Here is an 18,318-nt window from a genome sequence, read left to right on the forward strand (position 1 = left end):
TGCTACGGGTACGATCCAGAGAGTAAACAACAGTCGTCACAATGGAAGACACCTGGCTCACCTCGACCAAAAAAAGCTTGACAAGGGAAATAGAATGTGAAAACAATGTTGATATGTTTTTTTGACATCAAAGGGATCGTACACTCTGAATTTGTCCCTGAAAACCAGACAGTAAACCAACAATTCTATTTGGAGGTTATGAAACGGCTTCGCAGAAGTTTGTCGCGAAAACGTGTGGCTTTGTGGGATTCTGGCGTGTGGTTCCCGCATCACGACAACGCTCCCGCACACATGGCTCTCAGCGATCGCCAGTTTTTGGCCTCAACGAAGACGACTACCTTGACCCACGCGCCCTGTTAGCTGGATTTAGCACCCTCGGACTTCTTCCTATTCCCGAGCATGACAAGAGACTTGAGAGGGAAGCGTTTTGCGGATATGGAAGACGTAAAACGCCATGTAATAAAAGTGCTAGCAAGTATCAAAGAGGACGAATTTTAAAGGTGCTTCGAATACTGGAATAAACGTTTGGACAAGTGTATTAATGCTAATGGAGAGTACTTCGAAGGAGATTAAGGTTGTATTTGAAAAGAATAAAGTATATGCTTTCTAGAAAGAAATTCCAGTTATTTTTGGGTCGCCCCTCGTATTTGTAGTGATTTCAGAGTATTTTATTTTGAGTGCCATGTTATCCGTTGGACCAACGAAAAAATTAGAGGAATCATTTGTTTTCGGTACTCTGAATGGAGTAAAAAATATAGATATTATTGATAGAATGCGGCTGCAGTATGTTAATAGCCGTCTTAAATTAGTTAATGAAATATGCATAAGTCGATAAATTCCTTCTGTCTGTGGAAAATATCGTTCAGGTAAGAGCCAAAGAAACTGGTACACCTGCCTAACATCGTGTAGGGCCCGCACGTGCACGCAGAACCGCCGCATCACGACGTGGTATGGACTCGACTAATGTCTGAAGTAGTGCTGGAGGGAACTGACACCATGAATCCATAGGAGTGCAAGGGGGTGGAGATCTTGCCTGAACAGCACGTTGCAAGGCATCCCAGGTATGCTCAATAATGTTCACGCCTGGGGAGTTTGGTGGCCAGCAGAAGTGTTCAAACTCAGAAGAGTGTTCTTGGAGCCACTCTGTAGCAATTCTGGTCGTGTGGGGTGTCGCATTGTCCTGCTGGAATTGCCCAACTCCTTCGGATTGCACAATGAAGGCAGGTGATCAGACAGGATACTTAGATACATGTCACCTGTCAGAGTCGTATCTAGACGCATCAGGGGTCCCATATCACTCCTATGCACATGCACCGCATCATTACAGAGCCTCCTCCAGCTTGAACAATCCCCTGCTGGCATGCAGGGTCCATCGATTCATTAAGTTGTCTCCATACCCGTACACATCCATCCGCTCGATACAATTTGATACAAGACTCGTCCGACCAGGCAACATGTTTCCAGTCATCAACAGTCCAATGTCCGTGTTGACGGGCCCATGCAAGGTGTTAAGCTTTGTGTCATGTAGTCATCAAGAGTACACAAGTGGGACTTTGGTTCTGAAAGCTCATATCGATGATGTTTCATTGAATAGTTAGCAAGCTGACACTTGTTGATGGCCCAGCATTGAAATCTGCAATAATTTGCGGAAGGTCTGCACCTCTGTCACGTTGAACGATTCTCTTCAGTCGTCGTTGCTCCTGTTCTTGCAGGATCTTTTTCCAGTTGCAGCGGTGTTGGAGATTTAATGTTTTACCGCATTCCTGATATTCCGGGTACACTCGTGAAATGGTCGTTCCGGAAAATCCCCACTTCATCGCTACCTCGGTGACGCTGTATCCCATCGCTCGTGCGCCGACTATAACACTACGTTCAAACTCACTTAAATCTTGATAACCTGCCAATGTAGCAGCAGTAAGCGATCTAACAACTGCGCCAGACACTTGTTGTCTTATACATGCGTTGCCGACCGCAGCGCCGTATTCTGCCCGTTTACATATCTCTGTATTAGAATACGCGTGCCTATACCAGTTTCTTTGGCGCTTCAGTGTAATTTAGTCATGGCAGGGTCCTCAGTCATGATAAAAGAAATAAGTTTTCTACACCGGTTGTTCTGTTTTATTAGCCGGCTGCGGTGGTCTAGCGGTTCTCGGCGCTCAGTCCGGAACCGCGCGACTGCTACGGTCGCAGGTTCGAATCCTGCCTCGGGCATGGATGTGTGTGATGTCCTTAGGTTAGTTAGGTTTAAGTGGTTCTAAGTTCTAGGGGACTGATGACCACATATGTTAAGTCCCATAGTGCTCAGAGCCATTTTTGTTTTATTTTTATTTCGCATACTATATCGTTTCGATACTGTAGCCATTCTCAAGTAAAATGTGTTACCCGTTAATGACAACTGCCACCCACTTCAAAAAACTGACAGTAGCACCAAGAAAGCTGAAAGAATAATTCGTGATGATCGTATTGCCAGAACCGATGATGATGCATGTGAGTTGAACATTAGCCACGTTTCATCGTTTTCCATCATCCTTGAATCTCTAAGCTATCACAGAGCTTGTGCTTATTTGGTAACATGTCAACTGACGAACAGAAACAGTGTCAAAATCACATTTAAGGTGATTGAAGAAGAAGGAGAAGACTCTGTTACACAGCAACCGTTGATAAACTCTGAGTTCGTAACCAAGAACTACGCGTTAAGCAATAGAGCACGGTGGGAAAGCAAGCATCTTCGTCTACAGAGAAAAAATTCAGCAGCAAAGTTTCTGCTGTTAAGCTGATGATTACAGTGTTTTGGGGTATGAACGGACCATTGCTGATTCATTACACTCTAAAAAGTTACAGAGTGAATAATCACAGCTAGTGTGAGTTACTGCGAGATCTGAAAAACAATATAAAAAAGAAGAGCAGAAAGAATCTTCTTTCAATGGCGTGATTTTGTTTCAAAGTAATCTCTGCCCTCACACATCTCGAAAAAAAAAAAAAAAAAAATAAAATCCAGTTCATTCAAAATATTGGCCACGCGGGGTAGCTGTGCGGTCTGGGGCGTCTTGTCACGGTTAGCGCGGCTCCCCCCGTCGGAGGTCCAAGTCCTCCCTCGGGCATGAGTGTGTGTGTTGTTCTTAGCGTAAGCTAGTTTATGTTAGTTTAATTAGTATGTAATCCTTGGGACCGATGACCTCAGCAGTTAGGTCCCATAGCACCTTACCACAAATTTACAAAATTTCATTCAAAATCTTGGTCTGGAGCTGCTGGAGCACCTGCCATACACTCCTGACATAGTCATATTCTTGATTTGATGATGGTGCACCTCTGTGAATCCAAGCAAATCCAGATGAGGAGGTTGTGGAGTCAGTGCAAGAGTGAACCTGCACAGTGCTACATAGCTTCTTCCAGGATGTACTTAAGAAGCTTCTCAAGAGATGGCCCAAGTGCATAAATACTTAGAGAGATTATGGAGGGAAATGATGTTATATGTAATATTGTTTTCCCAATAAAATGTTTCTTTAAAAATTCTTAATTTTTTGACTTGCCCTTATATATCTCATTATGTGACTGACTGTGTCCAAGTACGAACTGTTGTTTGCTTCAACAATGGTAACTAAAAGTGCGGAAGGTCTCATTTTTCTGGTATTACAGAGTTTATTCTTTGAGAAATAGACTGATGACCATAGATGTTAAGTCCCATAGTGCTCAGAGCCATTTGAGAAATATTTTCCGCTCTGAAATAACGAATTTGAAATTTTACTTCCATGTTTATTCGTACAACAAGGTAATCCTGTAGTAAACTGATTTCAGATCACGATGCAATTAGTCATATTACATAACTGTGCTCCAGGCACAGTTCAGAAACAATCAAAGGAAACAATGAGGCTGTATAATGACAAAACTACTGAAGATTGTAAGGAATGCTTAAAAATGGTGACTGGGTTGAAGTTTATTATAAGCTTAATGACAGCTCTAAATTCAAAGCATTTCTGAATGTATTAGTATACATTTTTGAAAGTAGTTTCCCTAAAAAGATAGCTAAATGTAATAATGGCAAGTCATTAAAGATACCCTAGATCACTACAAGTATCAGAGACTCTTCACAAAAAAAAGACTTGTACAAAATATCCAGAACAAATAATGGCCCAGAAATACGTTCATATAATAAATAGTACTGTAACATATTACTCAAAGATGTAAAAAATCTAGGAGCATGCATATTTTATCTGGAATTGACATATCAGACAAACAATTAAATCAATATGGAATTTTGTTTAAAGAGAGACATGGAGAGAAGCCACAGAATATTGTATTATTTTTGTTAAAGAAAATGAGGGTGTTGTAAAAACAGTCCATTTGTAGCAGCTATTTTTAATAAATACTTTTTAAAAATAGGCGAGAAAATTGGTGCAAACAATTCAGAAAGAAAGCAAAACGGTACTCCAAATAAGCAAATAATCAATGCCTCATTGAGTGCTTACTTACGAAATAGAATGCAGAAAGTTACCTCCAGGCTGTTCCAATAATGCAAAGAGGGAAGCCACGTCAACTGCTTGAGGAGAAATTATAAAGAGAATTCCACAGGGTTCGATCGTTGGCCCACTAGTGCTCTGGACTTACGTTTACGATCAGCCATTTTATTTAAATGGCTACAAACAGGGCAAATTCCTTCTCCCTGTTTGTAGATGATACAAGCATCGTTGTAAGGCTAAGCGAAGAAGCATGAACAGGAAAGGTAGTAAATGATGTTTTTGTGAAAGTTACTGAAAGGTTTTATACAAATGGGCTAGTTTTAAACTTTGAAAAATGTACTTCATCTGATTTTACAACGTCTAAAATATCCCACAATGTATTAACCTACAATAAGGGGGTTGCCCGTGAAAAAAGGTTCCCATTGCGCTACAGTCCTGAAAAGTGCAGCTTCGGTGGATCCCGAGATTCTGTAGTGTACCTCACCCCACTCTAAATCCCCTCCCTAGCGAGCTGCCTGCGGAGCTCAGTCTTGGCTCGGCAGCCGTAGGTGATGGATCTCCCCCTCGCTTCACCCGCCAGGTGTGAGCTGCCCTCGGTGATCCGTTTCCTGTCTCCAAAAAACATTGCGCCGCAGAAATCCATTCCCAGCTATGCGAAATCTATGGAGGCAAGTGTATGAGCGTACAACACCTGCGCAAATGGTGCAAAGAGTTCAAGAACAGGCGTACTGACGCCGATGGTGAGGAGCAGACGGCCATCTGTTTCTGACGAAACAGTCGCAAAAGTGGAGGCAGAGGTGCTCTCAGATCGAAGAGTGACGGTTCATGAGCTCTCCGATGTGATCCCTGATGTCAGCAAAACCTCTATTGACAAGATTTTGACGGAGCATCCAGGGTATGCTAAGGTTCACACGAGGTGGGTGCCAAGAATGTTGACCGAAGACCACAAACGTCAACGCGTTGAAACGGTCCAAGAACTTCTTCGAGATCACGGAATTCATGGCGAGGAACGCCTCGACTCCATCCTCACTAGAGACGAGACTTGGTAACAGTGTTTTGGGACGGGAGGGGGGTATTGTTGTGCGAGTTCTTGCCCACCACAATCAACGCTGCCGGGTAATGCGAGACACTGCAAAAGTTGCGCCGTGCATTTCAAAACAAGAGGAGGGATATGCTGTGCAAGAGAGTGCGTTTGCATCAGGATAACTCTCGACCGCACAGCACTAAAGCCACTAACGAGCTCATCGCAAAATTTGGATGGAGTATTGTCAAACACCAACCCTACAGCCCGGACTTAGCCCCAAGTGACTATCTTCTCTTCCCTGAGCTGAAGAAACATCTGGGTGGAACGCATTTCGGCGACAGAGAAGAGCTGGAAGAAGCGGTTCTCAGGTATCTGCGCTGCTTGGCGGCAGATTTTTTGACTCGGGCATTCAAAAGCTCGTACACCGCATGCAAAAATGTATCGATCTCAGTGGCGACTATGTAGTAAAATAGGTTAAAGTCTGAACTTCCAAAAATGTACGCATTCATGAAATAAACATGTTTTACTCTGTAAAAAGAAAAAATTTGGAACCTTATTTTTCCGACACCCCTCGTACCCAAAAGAAGTAACAAATAAAGTAGAAAATTGTAAGTTCATAGGGACATATATTGATATAAACTGAAACTGGGAAAACCATTTAGTAGACCTGCTAAATGTTTATGTTTGACCGCTTTTGCCATAAGAAACTATGTCCCACCCTGACGCTTGGAATAAGACTTCGAATGACCTCAGTCAATGGTAACTGAACTCAAAAAGATGTAGATATATATGAAAATCGTATACAAGGACGATTTCAATGGAGTTCCAGCCTGGGCAATTTAAAGTATTACATGAAAAATAACAAAATGTGATGAATAAATTTCCGACAAATGGAGTTCCTCGAAAAGTAAAAGTTTGTGTTGACATCTTCGAAACCTAATGTAATAGATGAAAACGGTTTTCAGATTTATAAATCAGCAGGAATAATTGTGTTACAAAAAGTGAAAACAATGTCAGATATGTATAGCTTGAAGGAATGTTTCAATTTGGAGCCGAGTACGCACTGATATGAACCTTCCTGACAGGTTAAAGCTGCGTACTTGGTTTGAGTCCTGGTCCAGGACACAGTTTTAATCTACTAGGAAGTTTCTTATGTGCAGCTTGTTTGTAAGTGTAAACAGCATTGATCTCAATGTGGCAAGGGCTAAAATGCAGTTCTTCTGCACCCCTAACAGTGAAATAAATTGCTGCTGACGGATCTCACCGATTATCGTGCAGGTCGAGCTCCTCGAGGCTGGCGAGGGCATCCAGGTCTGTGCCGCGCAGGCGCTGCAGCAGGTTGTGGCCCAGGTGCAGCTTCCGCAGGTGGGGCAGCCGCCGCATGTCGGGCATGCTGGAGAGGGCGTTCGCGGTGAGGTCTAGGCTGCGCAGTGCGGGCAGCGCCAGAGCCGGCATCGACGACAGCTGGTTGCTGGCCGCGTGCAGGTGCTCCAGGCCCTGTGGCAGCTGCGCGGGCAGCTCCAGCAGTCGGTTCCTGGCCATGTCCACCTGCACCACAACCAAGAAATTATAAGGAGTGACACGCTATTATTATTGCACTACTGGCCATTAAAATTGCTACCCCACAAAGATGACGTGCTACTGACGCGAAATTTAAGCGACAGGACGAAGATGCTGTGATATGCAAATGATTAGCTTTTCAGAACATTCACACAAAGTTGGCGCCGGTGGAGACACCTACAACGTGCTGACATGAGGAAAGTTTCCAACCGATTTCTCATACACAAACAGCAGTCGACCAGCGTTGCCTGGTGAAACCTTGTGAGGCCTCGTGTAAGGAGAAGAAATCCGTACCGTCACGTTTCCGACATTGATAAAGGTCGGATTGTAGCCTATTGCGATTGCGGTTTATCGTATCGCGACATTGCTGCTCGCGTTGGCTGAGATCCAATGACTGTTTGCAGAATATGGAATCGGTGGGTTCAGGAGGGTAATACGGAACGCCGTGCTGGATCCCAATGGCCTTGTATCACTAGCAGTCGAGATGACAGGCATCTTATCCACGTGGCTGTAACGGATCGTGTAGCCACGTCTCGATACCTGAGTCAAGAGATGGGGACGTTTGCAAGACAACAACCATCTGCACGAACAGTTCGACGACGTTTGCAGCAGCACAGACTATCAACTCGAGAGCATGACTGCAGTTACCCTTGACGTTGCATCACAGACAGGAGCGCCTGCGATAGTGTACTCAACGACGAACCTGGGTGCAGGAATGACGAAACGTTATTTTTTCGGATGAATCCACGTTCTGTTTACAGCGTCATGATGGTCGCATCCGTGTTTGGCGACATCACGGTGAACGCACATTGGAAGCGTGTATCCGTCGCCGCCATACTGGCATATCACCCGGCGTGATGGCATGGGGTGGCATTGGTTACACGTCTCGGTCACCTCTTGTTTGCATTGACGGCACTGTGAACAGTGGACGTTACATTTCAGATGTGTTACGACCCGTGGCTCTACCCTTCATTCGATCCCTACGAAACCCTACATTTCAGCAGGATAATGCACGACCGCATGTTGCAGGTCCTGTACGGGCCTTTCTGGATACAGAAAATGTTCGATTGCTGCCCTGGCCAGCACATTCTCCAGATCTCTCACCAACTGAAAACGTCTGGTCAATGGTGGCCGAGCAACTGGCTCGTCACAATACGCCAGTCACTACTCTTGATGAACTGTGGTATCGTGTTGAAGCTGCATGAGCAGCTGTATCTGTACACGCCATCCAAGCTCTGTTTGACTCAGTGGCCAGGCGTATCAAGGCCGTTACTGCGGCCAGTGGTGGTTGTTCTGAGTACTCATTTCTCAGGATCTATGCACCAAAATTACGTGAAAATGTAATCACATGTCAGTTCTAGTATTATGTATTTGTCCAGTGAATACCCGTTTATCATCTGCATTTTCTTCTTTGTGTAGCAATTTTAATGGCCAGTAGTGCAGTATGCCATTTCAGAGGTTTTCCAGTTCGCTCGAGATTTATTGTTGCAACAGTGCATATGGAGTACAAGAAATGATTACATTTACAGATCAGTACCACAGGCGGTTCTGAGATTCCAGTTATCGACCATACTGCAACACCGATATTAGTATGTGGTGTAGCCCCCAAGGGTGGCAATGCAGTCGCTGGCTCTGGCATCCAGTCGATCATATGGGTGGCAAATACTGTACTAGTAGCCGTTATTCCACGCCTGCTCGACCTGTTTGCATGGTTCTGCAAGAGTTGTTGTCTGATGAGTCGCATGAGTTATTTCTCATCCCTTCATGTCTCACATGTGCTTGATTGGAGGCAAGTCTGGAGATCGCGCTGGCTAGAGAAGTTGCTGCTTGCCTTGCAGAGCATGTTGAGTGTCTTGGGCCGTATGTGAGCGAGCGTAATCTTGCTGGAACAACGCATCATCTTCCTGTTGCAAGAATGGGTCTAACAACATCCTGCACATACTGAGCCTTGTTTAGCGTCCCCTGCAGAAACGCCAAATGTGAAAGAGAGTTGAAGCTTGTTGCGCCCCATACTATAAGACCTAGGGTGTGGCCAGTGTATCTCGGACGAACACACTCCGCGAGGCAGTGGTCACTAGGTCTACGTAGTACGTGCAAATGACTATCACTTGCGTGCAGGCAGAATCTGCTTACATCGCTGAAGCACATGGCATATCATTCTATCTTCCAAGCGATCCTCTGATAGCACTAGTCGAGCCATGCACATCAATGCTGTGGTGCGAGTGGGACGCGAGCTAGCGATGTGCGCGGCCACAGTCCCACGGCTAATAACTGGTTCGCAACAGTTCATGCTGACATGCCTGAGCTCGTAAGCCCTCTTGTCTGTGCTGTGGCAGCTGTACGATCTGCCACTGCTGCTCTTACATTACGACTTTCCTGGCGGGCATCTATGCTACTTGGATGTCAAAAACCTTGTCTACTGGTATAAGAATGTTCACGCGACCACTGATACCAACAGCGTTGCACAACCGATGTAGCACGTCCAAATTCTGTGGCACTTCTTCTAAAGGACCATCCCGCCACTCGAAAGGCCACAATCTGACCCCATTGTTCAGTCCGGAACCGCGCGACCGCTACGGTCGCAGGTTCGAAGTCTGCCTCGGGCATGGATGTGTGTGATGTCCTTAGGTTAGTTTAGCTTTAAGTAGTTCTAAGTTCTAGGGAACTGATGACCTCAGATGTTAAGTCCCATTGTGCTCAGAGCCATTTGAACCATTTGACTCCTTTCAAACTCGTCCATTTGGCTGTAGGAAACATGACTGTGTCTCTGTCTGCTTACTTCACACGTTTGCACCACAATGAGGCTTCTGGTGGTGGGCATTCTCTGTTAAAGGGTTGACAAAGACAGCTATGCCACTGCACTATGTGTTGCCAGACGACGTCGAAATCATTGGCAGTACATCAACTATCCCATAGGTAGCGTACGCTGTCATCAGATCAAAATGGACGTCGTTTTTCCAGGTGTATTATTTTTTTCCTGGCCGTGTCTTATTATGTATTCTGTCTTAACACAGGTCTTCATTTAGTTGCTCTTCATGACTTTTACTGCTCTCTTCACTTCCACATAGTTTTCACTCCCAACATCTTGTATCTTCTCCATCCTTTCATTTCTAAATCTAAGTCTACTTCTACACTCAGCAAGCAACCTTACTGTGTCTGGCAGAGGATACTTTGCACAACAGTGTAATTTCCACCTTGTCCTGTTCCTGTTGCGATTGCTGGTAGCTCTCTGTGTGGGCTCGAATCCCTCTAATTTTATCTCCACAGTCTTTTTGCGAGATCTGCATAGGGGGAAGAAATATACTAGCTGGAATGTATGCTCTCAGAACTGTAAAAGTATACCACAGTGTGATGCAAAACGCCTCTCTTGCAATGACTGCCACTGGAGTTGGCTGAATATCTCCATGACGTTTTCACGCTTACAAAATGAACCTGTGACGAAACACGCTCCTCTCCTTTAGATCTCTGTTTCCTTTATAATTCATATTTTGTACAGATCCCAGACTGACGAACTGTATACAAGTATTGGTCCTTTATCGATTGACTACATTTCCAGAGGATTCTTCTAATCTACATCTACTTATATACTCCGCTAGCCACCAAGCGGTGTGTGGCGGAGGGCACAGTTGGCGCCAAAGTCATATTTCCCCCCCTCTGTTCCACTCGCGTATGGCGCGAGGGAAAAACGACTGTCTGAACGCCTCAGTACGAGCTCTTATTTCCCTTATCTTTGAATGGTGATCATTGCGCGATTTGAAAGTTGGCGGTAATAATATATGCTCTACATCCTCAGTGAAGATCGGATTTCGGGATTTAGTGAGCAGCCCCTTCCGTTTAGCGCGCCGTCTATCTGCAAGTGTGTCCCACTTCAAACTTTCTATGAGATTTGTAACGTTCTCGCGATGGCTAAATGTACCAGTCACGCATCTTGCCGCTCTTCTTTTGACCTCTCAATCTCTTGAATCAGACCCAACTGGTAAGGGTCCCATACAGAAGAACAATACTCCAAGACTGGACGAACTAACGTATTGTAAGCTATTTCCTTTGTTGAGGGCCTTCATCGCTTCAGGAATGTTAATGAGAAAGAACTGTATCTAAGTTAAAAAACATTAATGTTATTTTTTTTGCTTTCAATTTCCATGAATAGATTTACAAAGAGTTTTAAAGCCACATGTAGAGCTACGTGTAGATGAATACTTTGCAATTCACACCTACGTGTTTGGCAGAGGGTTCGTCGAACCACTTTCAGACTATTACTTGACCAATCCACTCTCGAATAGCACATGGGATAAAAAATGAACACTTAAATCTATCTCTATGAGCTCTGATTTCTATTATTTCATTTTGATGGTTGTTTGTCCCCATGTACACTGGAGCCAACAAACTCTATCAACATCTGGAGGGGAAAGTTGGTGATTGAAATTTCCTGAAAAGCTATCACCGCAGTGAGAAACACCTTTATTTTAGTGATTGCCACCCTATCTTGTATATCATATCCATGACACTCTCTTGCCTTTTTTGCAATGGTAAAAATATGTTGCTCTTCTTCTTTTTCAATGTCCCCGTTAATTCTATGGATTTCATATCACGCACCAGCACTCTAGAAGAGGATGGACAACTGTAATGCAAGCTGTCTAATGAATCTAAGTCTGGCGCCTGCCTTGCCTACGATTAATTTTGCGTCAAATAATCGCTCCATATCCACAATTCTAGATATTTTATGGAAGTAGCTGCTTCCAGTGCTCGTTCTCCTCCGACACACCAATCCTTCCAATGCATTCGCCGTCGAACAAACCAGCTTTTCTTTCTTTTTCTCATAAATTACAAAACTCATCTTCTCCCTACTATCATTTCCAGCACCTCTTCATTAGTTATTCTCCATACCCAATCATAAACCTCAAGGGTATTTTTACAAAATTCATACTATTTCACAAGGCTATATTTCCTACATGAATGACGATAGAAACCTGGGCGAAACTTAGTTTATACACTGAAACAAAAGGTTAACGTTGGTGGCAGTTGCAAGTTGCTGGTAGGCGTCTTCCTGGTGCAGCTGTCTCTTGTGGAAATTTAAGTGCTATATTTCTGCGTGTCATGTGACCTATTGATGCTGAGTTGGAGTTTTGTTTTGTTGTGGTTGAGTTTATCGACGGAAGTTGTTTGGAGCTATGTGGAGGTGTTGCATGAACTGTTAGCGGTGTATATATTCCTGACCAATGATCGGATTTCGGAACCTTTTGTGAAACTAAATTGCTTTAATTATTGACACTGGAGTAGTGAAACTTAAACCTTGTCTCACAGGTGAAAGCTAGGGTGGCGACACTTATTTAGACTGATTTTACAGCTGTAGTTGACATCAACACTTGACTCTGTTCAAAAAAACATACAACGTTTTCATATCATACACATTCACAACATTTTAATTTTTGCCGGAAACAACGTTTTCGGCGAAGAACGATGTCCAAGAAGTATATTAATATGGTTCCAATCTCCCGGTTCCGACCAATGTTTTCGGAATGTTTTACTTGGTTGTAAGGCGCATACTGGAACTGGTAGGCTTCTCCTATTTATTTCCAACTGGGGTTCCCCATTTGCCCGAGTATCAGCTCGTCTGATAACTAACTGAAGAGAAACGCGACTTCTTATGGGACGGGTCTCGAATAGCTCGCTACACTCCTAGGAGTGGAGAATGAGATGAGTAGCTGCAGAAGAGCTGACAGTTAATCCAGGATCGCCAATCAAATTTTTCGACTGAATCTGCGAAGCACAGCTAAGTTGTTTAATTTGTATCTCGCACCGCACATACTGTATGTAAGTGTGTGACTTCTGACGCGAAGTAACGGAAGTTCTGAGGATGGACGGAAGGAACATTTCACAGTGTCGACGAAAAATGTCAGTTTATTTCGTTGCAAACAGAATTTTTATATTTTATTTTCCTTTGTCCATTCAATAGGATGGTCTAATGCAATGTCGCTGATGAGTATCAACATACCGTATTTAGTGTAGCTGATGCAACCTATCTGCGTTTCCTTGAAACCGCAAATTCGAATGGAGTTAATTCATAAACTCTTTTTGGCCACATCTGCATCTACAGCTATACTTTGCAAGCAACTGCGAAGTGCATGGCAGAGGGTGCTTCTCACTGTACTATAAGGGCGATCAAAAAGTTTCCGTTTGAGGGCGCTGCTGCAGCGTATATTTAACGTAGCGTGGCTGCTGTGCGGGTATATAAGCACCGACATGTAGGCAACGGATTAGCGCGGCACTCATCTCTTTCCGACGTGCGTGCGGGAAGTGACGAGACGTGAACTATGACGACATTATTAGCAAATGCATCCAAACCGTACCAACGTGCTATTTTTCTTTCCTTGGCTTCTAAAGGACAAACACCAGTAGATATCCATTGGAGAATGAAGAATGTGCTTGGGGCAGCATGTCTGTCGATGATCACCGTTGTGGAATTGTGCGTCAAGTTTCGTGCTGGTTACGATTCGACCCCTTATCGCAAACATCATAATGCAGAAGTTAGGCCAACTCCAGTAGGAGACACTGTAGCACCCGTCCTATAGTACTCATCTCTCCCCTTGCGATTATCACGCCTTTACTCCCTTATAAAACGTTTTAAAGGTGTAAGTAGGCTGTTTAGGTTTTTTATTGGTAACGCCACCTCTGTATGAAAATCACTGGCTGTGCTGTGTGCAGTCTGTGGCTGCTTTGCATTGTTGTAATACTCGCCATTGTAGTGTTAGGCAGCTGGCTGTGAACAGCGCGTAGCGTTGCGCAGTTGGAGGTGAGCCGCCAGCAGTGGTGGATGTGGGGAGAGAGATGGCGGAGTTTTGAAATTTGTCATGAACTGCTATATTTATATATGATGATATCAAGGTAAATACATTGTTTGTTCTCTATTAATATCTTTAATTTGCTAACTATCCCTATCAGTAGTTAGTGCCTTCCATAGTTTGAATCTTTTATTTAGCTGGCAGTAGTGGCGCTCGCTGCATTGCAGTAGCTTGAGCAACGAAGATTTTTGTGAGGTAAGTGATTTGTGAAAGGTATAGTTTAATGTTAGTCAGGGCCATTCTTTTGTAGGGAATTTTGAAAGTCAGATTGCGTTGCGCTAACAAAATATTGTGTGTCAGTACAAGCACAGTCATGTATAATTGTTCAAAGAGGACGTTTCAAAGGTCGACGATTTATGTCGGACGAGGATGTGCAGCAAGCAGTTACGGACTTCTTCACGTAGCAGTACACGATGTTTTAGTAGACGAGTATTTTCAACGTGGTGCGTCGGTGCGATGATTGCCTTAATGCTCACGACGATTTTACCCGGCTGGGATTCCGATTCTGGACTGCACGGTCTTGGAATGAAAACTTTTTGATCACCCCTTATGTGTATTAGGGTTTCATTAGAACACCCTAATTTTCAGCAAAGGAGCTGTGTTATAAGAACGTAGGCTTCCGCGGCCGGTGTCATAGTGATGAAAATTCTTCTGGGCATTATGCTGCGTCATTGCTAAAAACTAACTACAATAATAAACTAAAACCGACGTTTCGGCCGAATTGCAACGGCCTTCCTCAGGGCACGACTGGTTTTGCTTGGGGATATGTGCTTCTATTTATTACAGACTATCGATGTCTGACGGCACTGTTGTAAAACTTTTAATTGTGACCCAGTTTACCTACACAAAAACATAAAGTTCACACACGAGATTTACAAAATGGTACCTTGCCATTTCTGGGTGTGGAAGTATACAGAGCTGCCGAAGGTAAACTGGGACACAAAGTGTACCGGAAACTAGTCAGTACCTGCGCGCGGAGAGCTACCAGCACCCAGCTCAAAAGTATTCTGTTCTGCGTACGTTAACTGCCCAAGCGTACCGGATAAGCGATGAAAATAACATCAAAGAATAATTAAAGGAGCTACAACACACGTTTCGTGCCAACCGCTATGATGACAACATCATAAGAAAAGCAGCTAAAACCAAAGGGAGCAGAAGACGAGAAGAAGGCAAAGAAGAGAAGCTTCCACTGGTACACTTACCATATGTAAAAGGCGTCAGTGAACGGCTAGGCAACGTCCTCCGCCGACGAGGTTTCAAACCGATTTTTCGAAGCAGTCACAGGATCCACGAAATGATAGGTTCCACCAAGGATGTAGCCAACAATCTTAACACTGCAGGTGTTTACGAACTACATAGGAGAAACAGGGAGACCTGTCAGCTTACGAGTAGCAGAACACGAACGCTATGTACGATTACCACAACATAATAAATCGGCGATAGCGGAACACCACCGTGACTGTGGACAACCTATCAGGTCCAGGAAGCCCGAGTACTGGCGAAAGAATCGTGGATGCGAGAACGCAAAATACGGGAGGCGATCGATATTATTAAGCAGCCTGACAACATCAACAGAGAAGATGGCTACAAACTCCCGGCGTTCTGGCTGCCGGCCATCCCAGTCCAACGGGCCGCGAGCGGTCGCGGGGCAGAAGCTACACGGGACACGGGCGTATCTGCACAAACAGCTGTAGAGCAACTGCCAGTCCACTTCCGCGCACACCAGGAGGAAAACTTGCCGACCAGAAGCCGAACGCTGATTGGCGGACAGCTACCAATCGTTGACGACATGGACATCCACGAATAGCCTCTTTCTTTCCATCTTCCCTTACGTCATGACTAGCCAATCATATTAGAGGGCCAATTAAAAGTTTTACAACAGTGCCGTCAGACATCGATATTCTGTAGTAAATAGAAGCACCTATCCCCATGCAAAACCACTCGTGCCCTGAGGAAGGCCGTTGCAATTCGGCCGAAACGTCGGTTTTAGTTTATTATTGTAATTAGTTTTTAGCAATGATGGAGTGGTGTTATGTAGCGATCTTTTTAATAAAGATACTTAAAAATGGAGTAGAAGTAGTAGAAATTTAAGAAATTCTGTCCATCTTGGCTGGGATGGTGGTGTTTATCCCAGTAAGGAAAATGTATATAGACAACATGTCCGTCGCCTCATCGCCAGGTATATCGTATATTAAACCTATTTGGATGATATTGATAATTTTCCAGTTACAGGGTTCTTTGATGAGTAATCTTCTGTATATTTTGAAAAATAGTTCCAAAGATGTGGACAGATAAGTCATATTTCATAAATCAATCGTGCACCGTGTTATACCTTGAAATATAGGGAAGTCTTCTACCATGGAATACGTGATGTTTGCAAGTGAACTGAGTTGCTTTAATATCTAAGATTTTCCCCGTCTTGAAAATCGCAGTTTATGTCAGTTGCCAATAGCTTCTGTTTCAAAATGTTTTAACATGTGATTGCGTCTTGATAATACTTCTCCTTGACTTGATTTCACTTACTGATTATTGGTGTGTAGTAGAGTAATAGTGTAACACATAGACTACTAAATACATGTTGACAAGAATTTTGCCAACTGTAGCACTTTTACATTTGAATGGAATATTCGTTCCCAGGTACATGACCATGTTGTACCTTGAAGAGTTTTACATTTGGAAGATCATTACTTTTCCTGAATAATTCCATAAAAAGACTACTGCACACAGAAAGTGAATGCTATCGTTTCAAGATGGAATACGAAAATACAAGATAAGTCAAAAAGGACTTTACAACTTTGTAATGACATAGAAATTTATTTAGCTAACTTACAGAACCAGGAAATATCTCATTTTGTAGCAAAGAACCTCAAGTGCATCAGTATCCCATTCCGCCACCAGGAGCGCCAGCATAGTGTACATTTAAATGTCTGGTGTCACTGGTATTGGGTATGTGGATATGCTTGAAAACTTTTTAATTCCACAGATGGATAAAGCTGACCGAGATGAGATGGTTTACTACCATCAAGACGGTGTACCACCTCATTTCATCACGGAAGATGGAGGTTTCCTCGATAATCTTTCCAGGTCGGTGGATTGACCACAAAGGGGAAGTCGCATTGCCATCTCGCTCCGAGCACTTTTTTTTCTTTTTTTTTTGTGGCTTTCATTAAAGATCCTGTGTAAGTTCCTCCCCTACCACCCCTATCAAACAATTTAGCCGACCTGAAAAATCGAATCTGCGCTTCCATTGCACAAGCTACGCCTGATTTGTTGCGATGCGTGTGGTAAGAGACTGATTACCGGTGAGTTGTTTGCCACATCACAAATGGTAGTCACATCGAACCAAAATGACACTTGACACTTACGTGAAATGTGAGGTTGTTTGCTACAAAATGGCCCATCTATCGATTCTGTAAGTTTTCTCAAGAAATTTCTATATCATTCCAAAGTTGTAAGGTCATTTTTGACTTACCCTGTATATTACATGGATGACTAGAGGCGAAAGTCTGAAAAGTGTTCCAAAGTACGGTACTCTCCCTTGCTTTATTTTTTAAATCACAATTTCTCTGTTGTACTTTCATTTTACATAGTTAATATATTTTAGACAACATGCATGGATACAGTACACAATTGTATTGTATTGTATGTTAACCGGGGACCTAGAAACGACGGAGAGGCTCCGTCCCCTCTGCGGCCACAGTGGTCCACAACCCCACGACGACTACCGCAGTCCACTTCACCCCTCCGCCGCTCCACACCGAACCCAGGGTTATTGTGCGGTTCGGCCCCCGGTGGATCCCCCAGGGAACGTCTCACACCAAACGAGTGTAACCCCTATGTTTGCGTGGTAGAGTAATGGTGGTGTACGCGTATGTGAAGAACTTGTTTGCGCAGCAATCGCCGACACAGTGTAACTGAGGCGGAATAAGGGGAGCCAGCCCGCATTCGCCGAGGCAAATGGAAAACCGCCTAAAAACCATCCACAGACTGGCCGGTTCACCGGACCTTGACACAAATCCGCCGGGCGGATCCGTGCCGGGGACCAGGCGCTCCTTCCCGCCCGGAATGCCGTGCGTTAGACCACACGGCCAACCGGGCGGGCACACGATTTGATTACTTAGCCTCTGATGCGAAAACTATGATTTAACAGCTACTTGCCTCGAAAAGCATGTTGAGGTTGCGGAAGGTGACCGGGTGGATGTGGACGAGCGCGTTGCCGGACAGGTTGACGCTCTCGAGCTGCGGGGTGTCCAGGAAGCACGTGGGGTCGACGTCTGCGATCATGTTGCCGCTGACGTCGAGCCGGCGCAGCGCCGGCAGGTTGGCCAGCAGCCGCTCGTCCAGCCGCGGGAAGAAGTTGAAGGACAGGTCGAGGCCCTGCGGCACCGTAAGTCACGTCAGATCTCACAGCTGTCCCACACTCGCACGGGACGTCCGT

At 44.4% G+C, this 18,318-nt stretch overlaps 1 protein-coding gene across 1 annotated transcript in view; it reads right to left on the bottom strand.

The window, feature by feature from the left end:
• LOC124593781 (protein artichoke) overlaps window positions 1–18,318 on the bottom strand; it is a 185,569-nt gene that overhangs the window by 53,546 nt on the left and 113,705 nt on the right. The window contains exons 7-8 of the mRNA XM_047132130.1: window positions 18,039–18,257; window positions 6,746–7,029 (exon numbers count right to left, since the gene is read on the bottom strand). Coding sequence (XP_046988086.1) covers window positions 6,746–7,029; window positions 18,039–18,257 — 503 coding nt within the window. The remainder of the gene's footprint in view (window positions 1–6,745; window positions 7,030–18,038; window positions 18,258–18,318) is intronic.

The sequence above is a fragment of the Schistocerca americana genome, chromosome 2 (genome assembly GCF_021461395.2).
Source record: "Schistocerca americana isolate TAMUIC-IGC-003095 chromosome 2, iqSchAmer2.1, whole genome shotgun sequence".
Taxonomy (NCBI): Eukaryota; Metazoa; Arthropoda; class Insecta; order Orthoptera; family Acrididae; genus Schistocerca; species Schistocerca americana.